Raw genomic sequence first — 17,817 nt, 5'->3', positions numbered from 1 at the left:
GTGGTTTCTATGTACTCTAAGATCTCTTTTTTTTGAGACGGAGTTTCACTCTTGTTGCCCAAGCTGAAGTGCAATGGCGCAATCTTGGCTCACTGCAACCTCCGCCTCCTGGGTTCAAGCGATTTTCCTGCCTCAGCCTCCCGAGTAGCTGGGATTATAGGCACCCACCATCACGCCCAGCTATTTTTTTTTTATTTTTAGTAGAAATGGGGTTTCATCATGTTAGCCAGGCTGGTCTCAAACTTCTGACCACAGGTGATCCGCTCACCTCGGCCTCCCTAAGTGCTGGGATTACAGGCATGAGCCACTGCGCCCGGCCACTCTAAGATCTTTAATAAAGGCCCCCATAAATCTGAAGCAGGTTAGGCATAGGGGGATCAAAGATATATGAACCTGGCCGGGTGTGGTGGCTCACACCTGTAATCCCAGCACTTTGGGAGGCTGAGGCAAGCAGATCACCTGAGGTCAGAAGTTCAAGACCAGACTGACCAACATGGTAAAACCCCATCTCTACTAAAAACACAAAAATTAGCTGGGCATGTTGGCGCATGCCTGTAATCCCAGCTGCTCAGGAGGCTGAGGCATGAGAATCACTTGAACCCAGGAGGTGAAGGTTGCAGTGAGCCGAGATTAAGCCACTGCACTCCAGCCTGGGCAACGAGAGCCAAACTCTGTCTCAAAAAAAAAAAAAAAAAATCTATGATTCTGTGAACCCATCAATAGTGTCCTGTTTGCATTGCCAGGGCTCCTGCTAACCCTTCCTCTGCCAAATCTCAGTGCCTTAAGATGGTCTTTCCCAAGGACCATCCCCCAAGCCTTCAAATTTGCCTTCCAGTTTAGACAGGAAGTTGGCCTCTGTCTTTAGGTCCGTATGAGGACTCACTCCTTGTCTCTTTCTGCCAAAGCCTGACGACTCCCTGGAGCCCTTCTTCGACTCTCTGGTAAAGCAGACCCACGTTCCCAACCTCTTCTCCCTGCAGCTTTGTGGTGCTGGTTTCCCCCCCAACCAGTCTGAAGTGCTGGCCTCTGTCGGAGGGAGCATGGTGAGTAGGTCCTCAGAGAGGGGAGGTCCTGGCATTGAGGGAGAGATGGGTGCCATCCTCCCCACTCCCTGAAAGCTACACCATAGTTTTGGCTCTGATACTTAGAATCAGGAGGAACCTCTTTATATTCCCTACCCTCACTTTATTTTTCCATTCTTTTCTTCTTTGAGTTATTCTAGAAAGGAATCAAGGCACCTATGGTAAACTTAGAAAGGAAGGCAATTAGGAAAATTTCAAAGGAAATGAAAATAAGACTTGTTGAATTTAAATTATTCAGTTTGATAGTCAGAAGGCAGAGATATAAAGAAGTTTGTCTATTTATTAATTAATTAGAACAACAGTGAATGGTTCTCCAATAAGCAGAGAAAATAAAACTTATAAACAAATAACCATTCATTCAACATTTATTGTGGCAGTTTAGATTTAAATAACTTTATATCAAGGGCTGTATGATTCTGAAACAAATAATTAAAAATCCCAGAAAGTCTTTTTTCCTGAACACATTTAAGAAACTAGGTATCACTTTGGGCATGATTTGTTTAGAAGCAGGAAGATGAAAAGGGTAGCCTGTAGAAGACCTTGCCACCCCAAGAAATCATTGATCTTATTGCTTGGTCATTGGGGGACTCACTCTCCTTCTGTGCCAGGACACAGGTACCTGCCTTTTTTTCCCCCTAGATCATTGGAGGTATCGACCACTCGCTGTACACAGGCAGTCTCTGGTATACACCCATCCGGCGGGAGTGGTATTATGAGGTGATCATTGTGCGGGTGGAGATCAATGGACAGGATCTGAAAATGGACTGCAAGGAGGTAATAAAACCAAGGGAGACCCAGGGAACGTAAAGCGGTAGGCAGTACAATGTGAAGGAAGCCTCTGGTTATGATGTTGAGAGGATGAGGCAGAAGTAATAGGACCTGTAGAAAGGGTTGGAAGTTGAGCCTAGAACAGTCAGGGGTTTAATGGTTGGTCACACAGCAGGATCTGAGGTTTGGGGCCTAGGGACTGGTAGTGAAAAAAAAACAAAAAATGGAACTAGCTCTGATGTCTGGACTCTAGTCACTGCCTTGCTTCGTAGCCTTGGGCAAGTCTTTTGTGAGACAGGGTGATAGAATGAAGTCTGTCTTTGGAGTCTGGAAGACCCAGATCTGAATGTAGCTCTGATTTCTACTAGCTATGTACCCTTAGGCCAGTTACTATTCTGTGTTTCAGTTTCCTTATCTGCAAAACAGGTAAAAACAACTTGCTCAGAATATCAGAGATAATGTATAAAGTGTTTATCTCTGTGGTTGGCAGTACTCAATAAAAGGTAAATCATTTATGTCTTCCTTCCCTAGATTCTTATGTACGTTAAATTAGAATAGATATAAATGTACTAAGAAAAGTTAAAAGCGGCCGGGCGTGGTAGCTCATACCTGTTACAAATCCCAGCACTTTGGGAGGCCAAGGCGGGGCAGATCATTTGAGGTCAGGAATTCGAGACCAGCCTGGCCAACATGGTGAAACCCCATCTCTACTAAAAATAACCAGGTGTGGTGGCAGGCACCTGTAGTCCCAGCTACTTGGGAGGCTGAGGCAAAAGAATGGTTTGAACCCAGGAGGCAGAGGTTACAGTGATCCAAGATCACACCACTGCACTCCAGCCTGGGGGACAGAGCTAGACTCCGTCTCAAAAAAAAAAAAAAAAAGAAAGGAAGAAAAGTTAAAAGCACTATACAGGGTATTTTTATTTTCAAGTTTGGAGACTACCTGCCAACCCAAGATAACAAGAATAAACATTTACCGAGTGCCTTCTATCTTCTGGGCACGATTCTAAGTGCTTTAAATTGTTCATTTATTTAATCTTTACAATAACCCTTTTAGGTAGGTACTATTTTTATCCTCACTTTAGAGATGAAAAAACTGAGGCACAGAGGTTAACTTGTCCAAGCAGGTACACTTAGAAGGTGCCAAAGCCAAGATGCCAACCCAGCCGCGGCCCCAGCAATAACCCCCTACTGCCCAGAGCCCAGCATCAAAAACTTTTGACTCTTCTACCTCTCTCTTTCCCCTCTTAGTACAACTATGACAAAAGCATTGTGGACAGTGGCACCACCAACCTTCGTTTGCCCAAGAAAGTGTTTGAAGCTGCAGTCAAATCCATCAAGGCAGCCTCCTCCGTGAGTGGACTAAGGATGGGGGTAAAAGAGATGGTACAATGTCAGAGGGAGGTGGTGAGAGTCACATTCTTCAGCAACAGCCAAGATGTCTGCACTTAGACCCTTCTACTCAGAGCTCTTAAAACACTCTTCCCCTCGCCAGGCATGGTGGTTCGTGCCCGTAATCCCAGCACTTTGGGAGGCCAAGGTGGGCAGATCACTAGGTCAGGAGTTCAAGACCAGCCTGACCAACATGGTGAAACCCCATCTCTACTAAAAGTACAAAAATTAGTTGGGTGTGGTGGCGTGAGCCTGTAATCCTAGCTACTCGGGGGGCTGAGACAGGAGAATCGCTTGAACCCAGGAGGTGGAGGTTGCAGTAAGCCATGATCGCACCACTGCACTCCAGCCTGGGCAAGAGTAAGACTCTGTGTAAAAAAAAAAAAAAAAAAAAAAAACTCTTCCCCCTCTTTATGGCTGTCACTTTGCTCATCACACAATCTCCCTGGTACAAAAGTTTGACATCACACTCCCACTCTCTTCCTGTAATTCTTTGGTTGGTTTACCCCTCCCTACTTTGGATATTTCACTGGAAAAGCAAATGAAGGGCCCAGTTAATGTATCTGAACATGGGAGGGGTGAGATGATAAAGAGTCTTTTCCTCATTGTTACCCCTTCTTGTCAACACAGACAGAGAAGTTCCCTGATGGTTTCTGGCTAGGAGAGCAGCTGGTGTGCTGGCAAGCAGGCACCACCCCTTGGAACATTTTCCCAGTCATCTCACTCTACCTAATGGGTGAGGTTACCAACCAGTCCTTCCGCATCACCATTCTTCCACAGGTATGTCCCAGCCTGAGTCAGGGGGATCTCTCTTAAAAGTACACACTGGGAGACAGTGAGCAGGTATGGCTTGCCAGAACTTGGAAGACAAAACAGATGAGTAGTGTCCAGTGGTAAAGGGGTCTTAGAAAACCTGTTAGAGCTCAGGGACGGTAAAGGGAAGGGCACAGATGCCTACAAGGCAGAGATGGGGTGAAGGAGAGTGAGGAAGACACTCACCCTGTGATTGCTTACCCCTAGCAATACCTGCGGCCAGTGGAAGATGTGGCCACGTCCCAAGACGACTGTTACAAGTTTGCCATCTCACAGTCATCCACGGGCACTGTTATGGGAGCTGTTATCATGGAGGGCTTCTACGTTGTCTTTGATCGGGCCCGAAAACGAATTGGCTTTGCTGTCAGCGCTTGCCATGGTGAGAGTGCCAGGGCTGAGGGTTTGGGGTCAGTCTCTCCATATTTTCCTTGTCAAACAACAGTTAGTATACCTGGGCCCGTCAGTTTAGAGGAGGGTAGTAACAGTTGCCTCAAACCCAAGTCAACAATTGTGCAAAAGTTAGTGTCAACGCTCATCCTTTTTTTGTACTGCCTGCCATGACCACTGCCTGGATTGGTAACCTCTGTTGGAAACCGAGAGCAGCAAGAGCTACCTGTGTACCCTGGGAAGCTCTTGATGCAAGGGTGGCAGGCTGAGCCTATAGTGACCCTGTCAGCTGCCACATGGTGAGGTTGAATGCTACTTCAGAAAGGTGGCAGGGTTTTGCAGTTGAATTTCAGCAGCAGAAAATAAGTTTACTAGGTGTGGCTTTTGGTCAATTCAGAACTACTGACTTGTAGTTATCACTCTTACCGGCTAGGTATACAAGGGCGGGCTGCTACTCCCAGTGACTTGGGAGGGGAGACAGGCCTCCACCTGGTGCTGGCTTCCCGGCCTACTCCTAAATATCTCCTGGGAAGGAGATTGGATAGCTTCTGCATGGGCTAATTTCAAGGCCTCACTATCAGGAAGTTCTTTTTGTTATGTAACCCAAACTGCTCTATGACAATGACAGCTGTCCATTCACATTTACCCTCTCCCCAGTGCATGATGAGTTCAGGACGGCAGCGGTGGAAGGCCCTTTTGTCACCCCGGACATGGAAGACTGTGGCTACAACATTCCACAGACAGATGAGTCAACTCTCATGACCATAGCCTATGTCATGGCTGCCATCTGCGCCCTCTTCATGCTGCCACTCTGCCTCATGGTGTGTCAGTGGCGCTGCCTCCGCTGCCTGCGCCAGCAGCATGATGACTTTGCTGATGACATCTCCCTGCTGAAGTGAGGAGGCCCATGGGCAGAAGATAGAGATTCCCCTGGACCACACCCCCGTGGTTCACTTTGGTCACAAGTAGGAGACACAGATGGCACCTGTGGCCAGAGCACCTCAGGACCCTCCCCACCCACCAAATGCCTCTGCCTTGATGGAGAAGAAGGAAAAGGCTGGCAAGGTGGGTTCCAGGGACTGTACCTGTAGGAAATAGAAAAGAGAAGAAAGAAGCACTCTGGTGGCGGGAATACTCTTGGTCACCTCAAATTTAAGTTGCGAAATTCTGCTGCTTGAAACTTCAGCCCTGAACCTTTGTCCACCATTCCTTTAAATTCTCCAACCCAAAGTATTCTTCTTTTCTTAGTTTCAGAAGTACTGGCATCACACCCAGGTCACCCTGGCATGTGTCCCTGTGGTACCCTGGCAGAGAAGAGACCAAGCTTGTTTCCCTGCTGGCCAAAGTCAGTAGGAGAGGATGCACAGTTTGCTATTTGCTTCAGAGACAGGGACTGTATAAACAAGCCTAACATTGGTGAAAAGATTGCCTCTTGAATTAAAAAAGAAAAACTAGATTGAATATTTATACAAATGGGGGGCGGCTGGAAAGAGGAGAAGGAGAGGGAGTACAAAGACAGGGAATAGTGGGATCGAAGCTAGGAAAAGCAGAAACACAACCACTCACCAGTCCTAGTTTTAGCCCTCATCTCCAAGATAGCATATCCCATCTCATAGGATGGGTGTTGTTTCAATGTTTTCTTTTCTGTGGTTGCAGCCTGACCAAAAGTGAGATGGGAAGGGCTTATCTAGCCAAAGAGCTCTTTTTTTAGCTCTCTTAAATGAAGTGCCCACTAAAAAGTTCCACTTAACACATGAATTTCTGCTATATTAATTTCACTTGTCTCTACCTGAACCCTTATTCTACATATGATAGGTAGCACCGAAATATCCTAACCCCCTAAGCTCCAGGTGCCCTTTGAGAGAGCAACTGGACTATATAGCAGGGCTGGGCTCTGCCTGGTCACAGGTTCACTCTTTCCCCCAAATCTTCCTCTGGAGCTTTGCAGCCAAGGTGCTAAAAGGAATAGGTAGGAGACCTCTTCCTCCTAATCCTTAAAAGCATAATGTTGAAGATTCATTCAACAGCTGATCCCCTATAACCCCTGCCTGGATTTCTTCCTATTAAGCTATAAGAAGTAGCAAGATCTTTACATAATTCAGAGTGGTTTCATTGCCTTCCTGCCCTAATGGCCCCTCCATTTATTTGACTAAAGCATCACACAGTGGCACTAGTATTGTATCAGGAGTATGAGAAATACAGTGCTTTCTGGCTCTAACATCATTACCTTCAGTATCAAGGCTGCCTGGAGAAAGGATGGCAGCTTCAGGGCTTCCTTATGTTCCCCACCACAAGAGCTCCTTGATGAAGGCCATCTTTTTCCCCTATCCTGCTCTCCCCTCCCGGCTCCTAATGGTACGTGGGTACCCAGGCTGGTTCTTGGGCTAGGTAGTGGGGACCAAGTTCATGACCTCCCTGTCAGTTCTAGCATAGTAAACTACGGTATCAGTGTTAGTGGGAAGAGCTGGATTTTCCTGGTATACCCACTGCATCCTACTCCTGTCTGGTCAACACGCTGCTTAAGTGTGGAATTACCTGATAAGGGAGAAGGAAATACAAGGAGGGCCTCTGGTGTTCCTGGCCTCAGCCAGCTGCCCACAAGCCATAAACCAATAAAACAAGAATACTGAGTCAGTTTTTTATCTGGGTTCTCTTCATTCCCACTGCACTTGGTGCTGCTTTGGCTGACTGGGAACACCCCATAACTACAGAGCCTGACAGGAAGACTGGAGACTGTCCATTTCTAGCTCGGAACTTACTGTGTAAATAAACTTCCAGAACTGCTACCATGAAGTGAAAATGCCACATTCTGCTTTATAATTTCTACCCATGTTGGGAAAAACTGGCTTTTTCCCAGCCCTTTCCAGGGCATAAAATTCAACCCCTTTAATAGCAAGTCCCATCAGCCTAATATGTTTTTTAAAGAAAACTTGCACTTGTTTTTCTTTTTACAGTTACTTCCTTCCTACCCCAAAACTATAAGTGTAAAAAAAAAAAGTCTTAACAGCTTCTTGCTTGTAAAAATATGTATTATACATCTCTATTTTTAAATTCTCCTGAAAAATGACTGTCCCATTCTCCACTCACTGTATTTGGGGCCTTTCCCATTGGTCTGCATGGCTTTTATCATTGCAGGCCAGTGGACAGAGGGAGAAGGGAGAACAGGGGTGGCCAACACTTGTGTTGCTTTCTGACTGATCCTGAACAAGAAATAGTAACACTGAGGCGCTCGCTCCCATGCACAACTCTCCAAAACACTTATCCTGCTAGAATGGGCTTTCTAGGATCTTTACTGGGAAGCAGTTAAGCCCCCTCCTCACCACTTGCTTTTTTTTTTCTTTACTCCTTTGGCTTCAGAGGATTTTGAAAAAGAAACAATATGCTTTACACTTCCCATTTCTAAATTTTCAAGGGATACTGAAAAATAACGGCAGGTGGCCTAAGGCTGCTATAAAGTTGAGGGGAGAGGAAATCTTAAGATTACAAGATAAAAAATGAATCCCCTAAACGAAAAGAACAATGGAACTGGTCTTCCATTTTGCCACCTTTCCTGTTCATGACAGCTACTAACCTGGAGACAGTAACATTTCATTAACCAAAGAAAGTGGGTCACCTGACCTCTGAAGAGCTGAGTACTCAGGCCACTCCAATCACCCTACAAGATGTCAAGCAGGTCCCAGGGAGTCCACCTCCTTAAACTGATGCTAGTCAATAAACCTGGGCAAGTGAGGCAAGAGAAATGAGAAAGAATCCGTCTGTGAGGTGACAGGCAGGGATGAAAGACAAAGAAGGAGAGGAGTATCCAAAGCAGAGAGGAGATAATTTAGTTGGGTCTGAAAGGAAAAGTCTTTGCTATCTGACATGTATTGCTAGTACCTGCAAGCATTTTAGGTCCCATAATGGAAAAAAAAAAATCAGCTATTGGTAGTATAATAATGTCCTTTGCCTGGAGTCAGTTTTTTAAAAAAGTTAACTCTTAGTTTTTACTTGTTTAATTCTAAAAGAGAAGGGAGCTGAGGCCATTCTCTGTAGGAGTAAAGATAAAAGAATAGGAAAAGATTCAAAGCTCTAACAGAGTCACAGCTTTCCCAGGTATAAACCCTAAAATTAAGAAGTACGACAAGCAGAGGTGGAAAATGATCCAGTTCCTGATAGCTACCCACAGAGCAAGTGATTGATAAATTTGAAATCCAAACTGTTTTCTTAGTATCACTTTGGTCTCCATTGTTCCCAGGACAGGAAATATGTCCCCCATAACTTTCTTGCTTCAAAAATTAAAATGCAGCATCCCAAGATCATTCTGCAACTAATTTTGCACAGACATCTCCTCACCCCAGTGCCTGTCTGGAGCTCACCCAAGGTCACCCAACAACTTGGTTGTGAACCAACTGCCTTAACCTTCAGGGAGAGGGGGATTAGCTAGACTAGGAGACCAGAAGTGAACGGGAAAGGGTGAGGACTTCACAATGTTGGCTGGTCAGAGCTTGATTAGAAGCCAAGCCAGTGGCAGCAAAGGAAGGCTTGGCCCAGGAAAAACCTGTGGGTTGTGCTAATTTCTATCCAGAAAATAGATTGGACAGAAGCTTGTGGGGTGCATGGAGGAACTGGGACCTGGTTATGTTGTTATTCTCGGACTGTGAATTTTGGTGATGTAAAACAGAATATTCTGTAAACCTAACGTCTGTATAAATAATGAGAGTTAACACAGTAAAATATTCAATAAGAAGTCAAACTACTAGGGTTACTTTTTTTTCCTCAATCAGAGTCTCATTTTATCCATTTGGAGTAGAGTGGCTAAAACAATACTGAGGCTTCTGGAGGCTTTCAGTAAGCAAGGCATCTGGTTGGACAGTGGGTGAGCACCAGGCTTTAAATCTGCATACATGAGCCTTAAGAAAATGGACTAGAGGCTGAGCCAAACCAAAGCAGAATGGCCTTAGAGCAACAGCAGGTTCCTAGGTGGTTTTTATATTATATTTGAAAACAGCCCTGGGCAGGGATATCATAATTTCAGGCCAAACTAAACATCATCTTCCCTACAATCTGCATCCCCCCAAAGGAATTGCAAGATGAGGGGGAACAGACTGTTTCTGCATAATATACATACTTTCATTTACGAACATTGGAATACAGACTTTCTATACACACATTACCTATATAATAAAAATGTACATGGCATGAGTATATGTCACTGTATAAATATAGAGTTTTAGAAATCTTGAACCCGCGCTTCCTGTTCACATCAGTTTCTCTTCTTCTTCCTCCCCAGTCAGGTCCGTCATTTAAGAGTTGGACAAAAGGGACAAGTGTCATTTGTGTTGGTCTGGGCCCAGAATTTTATACACTGGAAAGAAAGAAAGACACACCTCAGGTTTATCTGGAAAGACAAAGGGAAGGAAGGAGAGAATGCGAATAAGGTTCAACAAGGCCTAAGTCAGAGAAGTTCTTACACTGAGGTACAAGAGGGGCTTTTTTTTCTTTTTTCTTTTTTTTCCTTTTGAGACAGTCTCCCTCTATTGACCAGGCTGGAGTGCAGTGGTGCGATCTCAGCTCACTGGAATCTCTGCTTCCTGGGTTCAAGCTATTCTCCTGCCTCAGCCTCCCGAGTAGCTGGGATTACAGGCAGACGTTCACCACCATTCCCGGCTAATTTTGGTATTTTTAGTAGAGATGGGGTTTCACTTTGTTGGCCAGGCTGGTCTCAAACTCTGGCCTCAAGTGATCTGCCTGCCTCAGCCTCCCAAAGTGCTGGGATTACAGGTGTGAGCCACTGCGTCCGGCCCCAAGAAGGGCTATTCAATGGCTCTTACCCTAAAAGAATCCTCAGTGCAAGTGAACCTGTCCTTTTTAAGAGGAACATTAACAATGAGCTGATGAAAGTGTTCATGATGCTGCTTTTTGTTGAATGTCTAGTGTGGCTTGCTCCCCCTTAGGATCTATTTCGCCTGAGATGAGCGTTTCTGTTCTAATACCTGACACCCTCAAATCTTATTCAGGAATTTTTCTTACCAAGAATTTAGATGTAAATTCAGTTTCTACCTCTTGGAAAAGCAAAATGAACAAAACAAAATGGTTAAGAGGGAATCATCCCTGCTACTAAGAGACTTAACTCTGCCTGGCAACATTAAAAAATAGGAATGACTCGTCAGCCTGTGAAGATAATCTCTAACCGGCAAGCCTTCCAAGCTATTCTGTAATGGAGTTACTAATCTCATACTCAGGTCCTCCATTCCATTGCTCTCATCTAGGCAAAGTCTTCTGACAATGCTGTATTTTGAACAATAGTTAGATATGTGGGATTATCACTCATTGTCAATTTTCCAATAAAGTGATTTAGTGCTCAGTATGAATTGCTTATCCAGTCCCCTGAAGGGAATGGGGTAAAAAGTTGAGAGATCCTAACTGCAGTATTCTGAATTCTGCTAATGTTTAAGCCACAATTTACTGAAAACCTTATGATTAGACATTAGAGACCAGGTGCAGTGGCTCACGCATGTAATCCCAGCACTTTGGGAGGCTGAGGCAGGAGGATCACCTGAGCCCAGGAGTTTGAGACCAGCCTAGGCAACATAACAAGACCTTGTCTCTACTAAAAAAGTAAAAAAAATTAGCTGGGCATGATGGCATGTACCTGTAGTCTCAGCTACTAGAGACTGAAGCATCTTGAGCCTAGGAGATTGAGGCTGTAGTGAGCTATAATCATGCCACTGCATTACAGTCTGGGCAACAGAATAAAACTCTGTCTCAAAAGACAAACAAAAAAAGGCTGGGCGCGGTAGCTCACGCCTGTACTCCCAACACTTTGGGAGGCCGAGACGGGCGGATCACAAGGTCAGGAGTTTGAGACCAGCCTGGCCAATATGGTGAAATCCCGTCTCTACTAAAAACACAAAAATTAGCCAGGCGTGTTGGTGGGCGCCTGTAGTCCCAGCTACTCAGGAGGCTGAGGCAAGAGAATCACTTGAACCTGAGAGGTGGAGGTTGCAGTGAGCTGAGATCGCACCACTGCACTCCAGCCTGGGCAACAGAGCAAGACTCGGTCTAAAAAAAAAAAAAAAAAGAGCACCAACACAGTAAAAGAGAAGTTATTTTAGCTATCAGGAAAAAAAAGAGTAGAAAATGAGAAAGAAAAATTATTTTAGCTGTCAGACGAGAAAGTGTAGACAATGAGGAAGGTCTGTAACACCTACCTCCTTGTGCAATACATGGGTACACGCCATTGGATGCAGCTCACTGGGCTGGACGAGTTTCTGGCACATTAGACATAGCTTACAGGTGGCTGGAGCCTGTAGAACAGAGGCGGCATGGTCAAAAGGTAAGGAACCTCTGGGTCTCCTTTCCTTTTATGCCCATAATTCCATGTAGCAAAAAGATTTATATCAAAAGAAATAAAAATCCAAATATAGATTCTTGCCTAAAATATTTGCATTTTCCCAGTAGGGCTGCAAATAACCCAACTGATGGTTTCTTCCTGCACTCCACCTGTAAACCCACTCCTTCCTCACCTCCAGCTTCTCCATATCACAGTGTTCAAAGAAAAAGAGTCTTACATGTGAAGACCTTCCAGGATATGAAACTTGGGCAGAAGGCAAGAACATTGGGGTACTGATTTGAGCCAGTGGAGCAGGGAACAAGGCCCGGATGCGACCAAGTGGCTGTAGGTAGAAACATTGTCAGAGGAAGGGAAGAGAGTCTGAGTAACAGAGCATATCACAAAAATCACTTATTTCCCAGTCCAGCAAAGGAAAAAAGCAGACTAGCCACCTCTGACTGGAATGCTTCTTCCCTCCCCACATTTTTCTGAAATCTACCTCTTCCTCAGCCCTCAGCAGGCCTCAGTTCTCTCCCACGTGGCTTTTCTCACCTGAGTACTTGCTGCCACCCGCTCATGCTCTGCCAGTCGTGCAGCAACCAACTGGATAAGTTCCTCCATGGTCAGGCCTGCCATGGTGGTACGTGCTGTCTTGATCTGCTGAAGAATGTTGGTCATTTGGGCCCTGAGAAAGAAAAATGTTGAGGGAGAGAAAGCCTACACTATACCCACAGGGAACACCCATGCAACCTCCTCTATTTTAACCCATAAGCATTTCTCTGATAAAGACATCTGAATCAGTCCTTGAAGATACTTACTTATTGCACTGTGGGAACCGAGTCAGCAGCTTCTCCAGGATCTTCTCCAGTTTGTCTACTGGTTGGGGCCGGGGAGTTTCAGTAGAAGCCTTAACACCGCCCAAGCCTGGGGGAGGCGGGATGGAGGCGGCAGGGGGCATGTGTGGACTGTGGGGGCTGACAAGGGAACCCAAGCCAGGGCTGTTTCTGCCATGGGAGCCAGGAAGGGATGAGGAAGGCTGGTTGGGCTGGGAAAGGGCAGGGTTCAGGATTGGGAAAGACAAGGAGCGGGGATCTGCACTGGGCATAACCATGGGCATTGTGACCTGCCCAATGGAGAAGGGCATCCGAGGAGCCAGAGAGGGACTGGGTTGGAACACCTGAAGCATGAAGTCTGTCTGCAGAGGAGAAGAGGTAGAGGACAAGAGGGAAAGGAAGAAAAAAAAGTTTACAAAACTGGAGAAGAAATCAATGAACAACTCTTGCATTGAATAGGGATGATCCCAGTATCTTCATAAAAAGAACATGTAGAAGACTCTGCTTCTGCTACCAACACAGAAAGGTGAACTTCCCCGCAAAGCCAGCTCTCTTACCTCTGATGGGGGTGGAGGTAAAGTGGGAGTAGGGATTTGAGGAAGGCTGCTCAGCTTGGCTCCATTCCTCACTAACTGGATATGACTATTAAATTGGTCCTAAAAAAAAAAAAAAAGAAGGTTATTTTTACTGCTGAACTGACTGAGGCTCTCTAGAAAGACAGCAGCATCCATTATCAGGAAAACTATTAAAGGAATAGTAGTTGCATTGCCCTAAATGGCAATGCAAAAGGCTATTTCCCGATTGCGGGAAGTGTTGAGCACAGACTAACACTGACTGAATGATGACTCATAAATACACTTACACGAACATTCTTTTTCATTATCCGAACTCCATTCAGTCTTGTCTCCCACTCCTGTTTGGAACGAACTGTCTCCAGTGTTGGGGGAGTTGACCTTTCAAGAAACCAACAGGAATTTACAGATTTAAAGAAAGCCCTGCTGGGCACAGTGACTCACGCCTGTAATCCCAGCACTTTGAGAGGCCAAGGCAGGCAGATCACTTGAGCTCAGGAGTTCCAGACCAGCCTGGGCAATGTGGCTAAACCCTGTCTCTTAAAAAAATGCAAAATTAGCTAGGTGTGGTGGCTTGCGCCTATAGTTCCAGCTACTTGGGAGGCTGAGGTAGGAGGATTGCTTGTGCTCAGGAGCCAGAGGCTGCAGTAAGCCAAGATGGTACCACTGCACTACAGAGGGAGACCCTGTCTAAAAAAAAAAAAAAAAAAAGTCCAATTCCTAATTCTCTGAGATAGCAAAAGCAAAATAGTAGCTGGCTAACTGCCGTTGAGAAAAAGAGGTGGAAGCAGGTGCAGGAGAAGCCCAAGACTCTAATTCCTTTGCCTCACTTTAACTCCAGTATCTTTTCAGTATTTGAGAAAGAGAACCAACAACAGAGAGAACGTTCTTGTCTGCCTGAAAATGCCACAGGGGTCCTCCAAGTTCCATGGCAGAAAGAAAGTAAATGACTACATAGGAAATGAATCTCCAAAGACCAGTGTTATGCTTTGACAGGTTAACAGATGCTGGTTATTTTTTATTTTTTAGAGACAGGGTCTCACTGTCGCCTAGGCTGGAGTGCAGTGGTGCAATCAAAGCTCACTGCAGCCTCAACCTCCTGGGCACAAGTCATCCTCCTGCCTCGACCTCCCAAAGTGCTGGGATTACAGGAGCATGCTATTACATCCGGCTTTAACAGATAGTGTTTATCCAAATGGAAACAAAACATTAAAAAATGCAAAACTTTAAAACTGCAGAAGCGAAGAGTTAGAGTACAGAACTTTAGAATGTGGGAAGAAAAATCACTGAGCAATTGCTACTGCAGACAGAGATAGCCTTAAAATTCCTGTGCAGGTAGAATAAGTGCCAGACTAGCTGGCCTAGGAATTAAAAAACCTAAACAAACAAACTGCAAGACAATTAAAGCTCTAGAATGGAACGGTACTTACTTGAGGTAAGTAAGGTGCAATTCTGCCTCTTTTTCTGCTTCTTCTAGTTTCAGTACCAGTAACTCTTTCCGGCTCTCTAGTGATAAGATCTAAGGAAGCCACACACATATAAATACTTTATTAATTTTACATACACAAAGCTACCCCTAGGTAGTGAAAACAAAAGCTTACTGGCTCTCCTATTACTATGCCAAAAGTAGATACCATCTGGAAGCCTGAAATTAAGACTTTCAAGACATCAGCTCCTCTTCTTACCTCTGCCTTCCAGGCCCGTTCAGTCTCTTCCATTATGTTCCTATTTATTTCGCCATCCTGATTCTTGAGTCTATCCAGTTCCATTTCCCACACCTCTCTGTAAGATAAGAAACCAAGAACAAGACTAAGGAAGAAAGATAAGCTTGTTGAGAGACACCAAGGCAAAAGTACAACCCAAAATTGGTCAGCCAAGTATGTTACAGGAAGTCTTACTCTTAGTATTAACTGTATTTATTTTTCTTTCTTTTTTTTTTTTTGCTAATCAAAAGAGAGCTGGAGTTTAAGTATCAAATATAGACACAAATAATGTTTACAGTGGTCTGCAATTGCACAAAGGCCCTATATTTGAAAGTAAAAATGTTGGCCAGGCGCAGTGGCTCAAGCCTGTAATCCCAGCACTTTGGGAGGCCGAGACGGGCGGATCACGAGGTCAGGAGATCGAGACCATCCTGGCGAACACAGTGAAACCCCGTCTCTACTAAAAAATACAAAAAACTAGCCGGGTGAGGTGGCGGGCGCCTGTAGTCCCAGCCACTCGGGAGGCTGAGGCAGGAGAATGGCGTAAACCCGGGAGGCGGAGCTCGCAGTGAGCTGAGATCCGGCCACTACACTCCAGCCTGGGCGACAGAGCAAGACTCCATCTCAAAAAAAAAAATGTTGTGGCCAGGTGTGGTGGCTCGCGCCTGTAATCTCAGCACTTTGGAAGTCCAAGATGGGCAGATCACTTGAAGTCAGGGGTTTGAGACCAGCCTGGCCAGCATGGTGAAACCCCATCTCTACTAAAAATACAAAAATTAGCTGAGTGTGATGGCACACGCCTGTAGTCCCAGTTACTCAAAAGGGTGAGGCAAGAGAATTGTTTGAACCTGGGAGGCAGAGGTTGCAACGAGCTGAGATCGCACCACTGCACTCCAGCCTAGGTTACAAAGCGAGACTCTGTCTCAAAAAAAAAAAAAAAAAAAGGTTTGTATCTCCACTTCCTAAAATAAGGTTACCTACAGCAGGAAAAAGACTGCATCTTAAAACAAAAGCCCTCCATTGAAGGCAGAACGTTCTTCTATGTTCAAGAGGATTCAAAACCATTATGGCATTCTGCATTCTTATTTCCCTACATGTCTTTTAGTAGGGTCCTGAAGAATGCAGGACTAAACACAGGGGTCCACCTTTTTGTTTGTTTGTTTTTTATAGACAGGGTCTCACTCTGTTGCCCAGACCAGAGTACAGTGCTATGATCTTGGTTCACTGCAGCCTCAACCCCCTGGACTCAAGCAATCTTCTTGCCTTAGCCTCCCAAGTTACGGGGACTACAGACACACGCCACCACGCCTGGCTGATGTTTATTTATTATTTTTTGTAGAGACAAGGGTCTCACTTTGTTCTACAGGCTGTTCTCAAACTCCTGGGCTCAAGTGATCCTGCTACCTCCGCCTCCCACAGTGCTGGGATTACAGGCTACTGTGCCTGGCCAGAGGCCTACTTAATATTCACCCTTAATGCAGCAAACCACTAATTCGCTACTAAGCACACAGATACAAGCTTATTAATTTTCAATTTTCCTAGCTATAGTAAAAATGCTTCAAAAAGAAAAAAATGTTCTCTTCATACCTCAGGACTTCTCATTTTCCTTGGTTTCCTCCCTCCCTACATGCTTTCCCCCCAACTCAGCATGAGGGTGACCAACTGTCCTGGTTTGCCCAGTACTGAGGCATTTCCCAGGATGGATGACTTTCAGTGCTAAAACTGGGATGGGTGATCACCCTACTCAGAACTACAGAGGCCGTTAAGCAACACAGCTGGCAAAGGAATTTCTTTATATTACATTTGATTATGGTAAGTTTTATAGCTGGAAGCCTGGATTACCAAAATCAGTGAACAGAATGGGATGAAAATACTTAGATTGTCTCCCCTACATTTTAGAAAGGTAAAAATAAGAAGAAAAGCTTGGGAGGAGTTACACGGTTTTTGTTTTTTGTTTGAGACAGTCTCACTCTGTCGCCCAGGCCAGAGTGCAATGGCGTAATCTTGGCTCATGGCAACCTCTGCCTCCCGGGTTCAAGCAATTCTCCTGCCTCAGCCTCCTGAGTAGGTGGGACTACAGGCACATGCCACTATGCCTACCTAATTTTTTGTGTTTTTAGTAGAGACAGGGTTTCACTGTGTTAGCCAGGATGGTCTCGATCTCCTGACCTTGTGACCCACCCGCCTCAGCCTCCCAAAGTGCTAGGATTACAGGTGTGAGCCACTGAGCCCAGCCAAGATTTACATATTAAGAGAAACGTTCCCACTTTTCTTTTTTCTTCTTTTTTTTGAGAAGGAGTCTTTATCTGTTGCCCAGGCTGGAGTGCAGTGGCGCGATCTTGGCTCACTGTAGCCTCCACCTCTCAGGTTCAAATGATTATCCTGCCTCAGTCTCCTGAGTAGCTGGATTACAGGCGCCCACCACCATGCCCAGCTAATTTTTTTTGTATTTTTAGTAGAAATGGGGTTTCGCCATGTTGGCCAGGCTGGTCTTGAACTCCTAACCTCAGGTGATCCACCCACCTCGGCCTCCCAAAGTGCTGGGATTATAGTCATGAGCCACCGCGCCTGGCCCCCACTTGTCTTCAGTGAGAGAAACTTTTATTCCCCTTCCGTTTTTGTAGTAACCTTACATATACGAAAGGGAGCAATTTGCTTAACAGAAGTTTATGAGGCCCTTTCCTCTCACATATTCTTGCTTTTGACCCAATTCTCCACACATCCCTGGTTCTCTATTTCATGTATAGGGAGACGGGGTGTGTGTGTGTGCTACACTTATTCCTTCAATCTCTGACATTGTCGGCCCTCTACTGACAAGGTATATTCATCTAATAGAAATGAGAAGTAGGTGGGCATTTTCTGCCTTAATCTTCAGGTATTGCTTCCCTAAATTAACTTCCTAGCAGAAAACACATTATCTAACAATTCTTTGTGGGTTTTTTTTTTTTTTTTTTT

At 45.2% G+C, this 17,817-nt stretch overlaps 2 protein-coding genes and 1 long non-coding RNA gene across 9 annotated transcripts in view; 1 reads left to right on the top strand and 2 right to left on the bottom strand.

Annotated features, from left to right (window-relative positions):
• Window positions 1-9,174, top strand: part of BACE1 (beta-site APP-cleaving enzyme 1) — a 31,261-nt gene extending 22,087 nt beyond the window's left edge. For 3 of the 6 annotated variants that reach the window (XM_011926845.1, XM_011926843.1, XM_011926847.1), the window contains 6 exons: window positions 981-1,043; window positions 1,722-1,856; window positions 3,102-3,203; window positions 3,873-4,022; window positions 4,263-4,434; window positions 5,100-9,174. In XM_011926845.1, the coding sequence (XP_011782235.1) occupies window positions 981-1,043; window positions 1,722-1,856; window positions 3,102-3,203; window positions 3,873-4,022; window positions 4,263-4,434; window positions 5,100-5,341 (864 nt within the window). In that variant the 3' untranslated portion in view covers window positions 5,342-9,174. Of the gene's footprint in view, window positions 1-905; window positions 1,044-1,721; window positions 1,857-3,101; window positions 3,204-3,872; window positions 4,023-4,262; window positions 4,435-5,099 lie in introns of all 6 variants that reach the window. The other 3 variants (XM_011926844.1, XM_011926842.1, XM_011926846.1) reach the window with 1 other exon arrangement.
• Window positions 1,347-3,212, bottom strand: LOC105501075. The gene is made up of 2 exons (XR_001000129.1): window positions 3,144-3,212; window positions 1,347-2,712 (listed from the first exon to the last, which is right to left on the bottom strand). It is a non-coding gene; the product is annotated as an uncharacterized LOC105501075 (long non-coding RNA).
• A 9-nt stretch (window positions 9,175-9,183) lies between the features above and the next one.
• RNF214 (ring finger protein 214) overlaps window positions 9,184-17,817 on the bottom strand; it is a 52,745-nt gene continuing 44,111 nt past the window's right edge. For both annotated transcript variants that reach the window (XM_011926839.1, XM_011926841.1), the window contains exons 6-14: window positions 14,845-14,941; window positions 14,590-14,678; window positions 13,450-13,540; window positions 13,145-13,243; window positions 12,573-12,949; window positions 12,307-12,439; window positions 11,993-12,097; window positions 11,633-11,728; window positions 9,184-9,786 (exon numbers count right to left, since the gene is read on the bottom strand). In XM_011926839.1, coding sequence (XP_011782229.1) covers window positions 9,721-9,786; window positions 11,633-11,728; window positions 11,993-12,097; window positions 12,307-12,439; window positions 12,573-12,949; window positions 13,145-13,243; window positions 13,450-13,540; window positions 14,590-14,678; window positions 14,845-14,941 — 1,153 coding nt within the window. In that variant the 3' untranslated portion in view covers window positions 9,184-9,720. The remainder of the gene's footprint in view (window positions 9,787-11,632; window positions 11,729-11,992; window positions 12,098-12,306; window positions 12,440-12,572; window positions 12,950-13,144; window positions 13,244-13,449; window positions 13,541-14,589; window positions 14,679-14,844; window positions 14,942-17,817) is intronic.

The sequence above is a fragment of the Colobus angolensis genome, unplaced genomic scaffold, assembly GCF_000951035.1.
Source record: "Colobus angolensis palliatus isolate OR3802 unplaced genomic scaffold, Cang.pa_1.0 Scaffold7, whole genome shotgun sequence".
Lineage (NCBI taxonomy): Eukaryota > Metazoa > Chordata > Mammalia > Primates > Cercopithecidae > Colobus > Colobus angolensis.
The sequence above is the reverse complement of the archived record's forward strand: the minus strand, read 5'-3'. Positions and strand labels throughout refer to the sequence as shown.